Consider the following 1,757-nt stretch of genomic DNA (forward strand, 5'->3'; position numbering starts at 1 on the left):
GCGTAGTTAACATTAGCCCATAGTGATGCAAGAGGAGATGTGAAAGTGTCATTCTGCTCGTAGATGGACACGCGTAGTAAATTCTGAACAATAGCAAGAAAAATTTGATGTTTTTTTGGAGAGAAACATTCTTAAGTGTTCTCCTTACACATATTTTTTTTGTGAAGAGATGACATTCACAATTCTTTGGGTAAAAAAATATAGGCACTCCAAAAACGCTTCAAAAATAGCATTCTCAGAGTTCTAATTTTGTTTTTTCTCCCTAGTGTGTAATCTTTGTCAAGCAAGTGACATCGTGGAGGCCATGGACGTCAAGTACCCCAGCGGCTCTGTCAAGAAGGTGAGGCAGGCAGTTGTGGCGCCGGCGGTGCAAGAGGCGAAGTACAACGAGTGCGGCAGGAACCACGCACTGGCTAGCGGTGGGCATGTCGTGGACGGCTGTGGGGAGTGGATGCCCTTGGGGGACCTCAACCCCGCCGACGCGTCGTCGTACAAGTGCGCAGCCTGCGGCTGCCACCGCAGCTTCCACCGCAAGGTGATGACGGAGAGGTCGCCGCTGTTGGCGCCCATGGTGGAGACAGTGCTCCATGGCCTGCCGCAGCGCAGGAAGGAGGAGACGTCGGAGGACTGGCTCCCGGGTGTCGACTCTAACACCAACTCAGATGGCATGAAGTACGACTCAGATGCCACAGAGTACGACTCAGAAGGCACGGAGTACGATGACGAGTGCTCCGTGCCCCAACCACTGCAACCTCCACCTGTGTACCATCCAGCACAGGTGACGCAACAGCTCTCTTCTGGGCAACATAACTTCCTGCCGAGGGCACTGCAGATCCAGAGGCTTGCCGCCTAGCTCTCACCGGCGACGGCGCCACCGCCTCATGGGGTTATGTTGGAGAGGAAGCGGTCCCGCACCACGTTCACCATCGACCAGAAGCTGCGGATGGAGGAGCTGTCGGAGCACCTGGGGTGGCGCCTGCAGAAGCGCGACAAGGACTTCATCGAAGCAAGATGCCACGACATAGGCGTCAGCAAGAAAGTCTTCAGGAACTGGATGAACAACAAGAAGCGTAAGTACCCCAGCGGCCACAACCCCTCCACTGCAGCATCATCTGTTGTCGAACCATCCCGTCTCCATCTTCCCCCACCACCATCACACCACCAGTGTTAGAATAAATCTTGTATGTGTCTAGTTTTCTCTGCCATGGCAACATTCGGCTGTCATGGAAGCTTTTATTTGTTCTGCTACCATGGAAGCATTTATCATTTCTGCTACCATGGGATGTTTTTCGGCTGCCATGAAAAGCATTTCTTATGTTAGCGTTTTTTGCTGGTAGGCTCAACTACTTTGAGCGATTTTCGTGGCACGGTCGATCCATCTGTGGGATGTCACAAATTTGTCGGGGTCATGGGCATTGCACGTTTTCCTTGTACCAGAATAAAAGAAGGTGAAAGAAATGAGAAAAGTCGCAATTGCACGCGGCGCGAAAAGCACGCATCCATGCACAGGAACCTGGATCGGACGGTTCATATCGAGGCATTGGGTCAAGAGGAGCTCATTATTTATCACACTTCATCCTCCATTAGCCCGTTTCATGTCCATCACTTTTTTGACCTTAGTCACTGGAGGCTAGGCTTGGCTCCAGATTAAAACGTGGCCTTTGCTACAGGCTTGGTTGCATGCATTACTGCTGATTAGTACCCTGCTTAAGAAACTAATGCATGCCCGTCTTAAGAAACTAATGCGTACTAGCTAG

The 1,757-nt window shown here is 51.3% G+C and overlaps 1 protein-coding gene across 1 annotated transcript; it reads left to right on the forward strand.

The window, feature by feature from the left end:
• Positions 1-270: 270 nt before the first annotated feature.
• Positions 271-1,447, forward strand: LOC125508394 (zinc-finger homeodomain protein 9-like). Its single transcript, XM_048673126.1, has one exon. The coding sequence runs from the start codon at positions 305-307 to the stop codon at positions 851-853; it is 549 nt and encodes a 182-aa protein (XP_048529083.1). The 5' UTR covers positions 271-304; the 3' UTR covers positions 854-1,447.
• The last annotated feature ends 310 nt before the right edge of the window (positions 1,448-1,757 follow it).

This window comes from Triticum urartu, chromosome 1 (genome assembly GCF_003073215.2).
Source record: "Triticum urartu cultivar G1812 chromosome 1, Tu2.1, whole genome shotgun sequence".
In the NCBI taxonomy this organism is placed as follows: domain Eukaryota; kingdom Viridiplantae; phylum Streptophyta; class Magnoliopsida; order Poales; family Poaceae; genus Triticum; species Triticum urartu.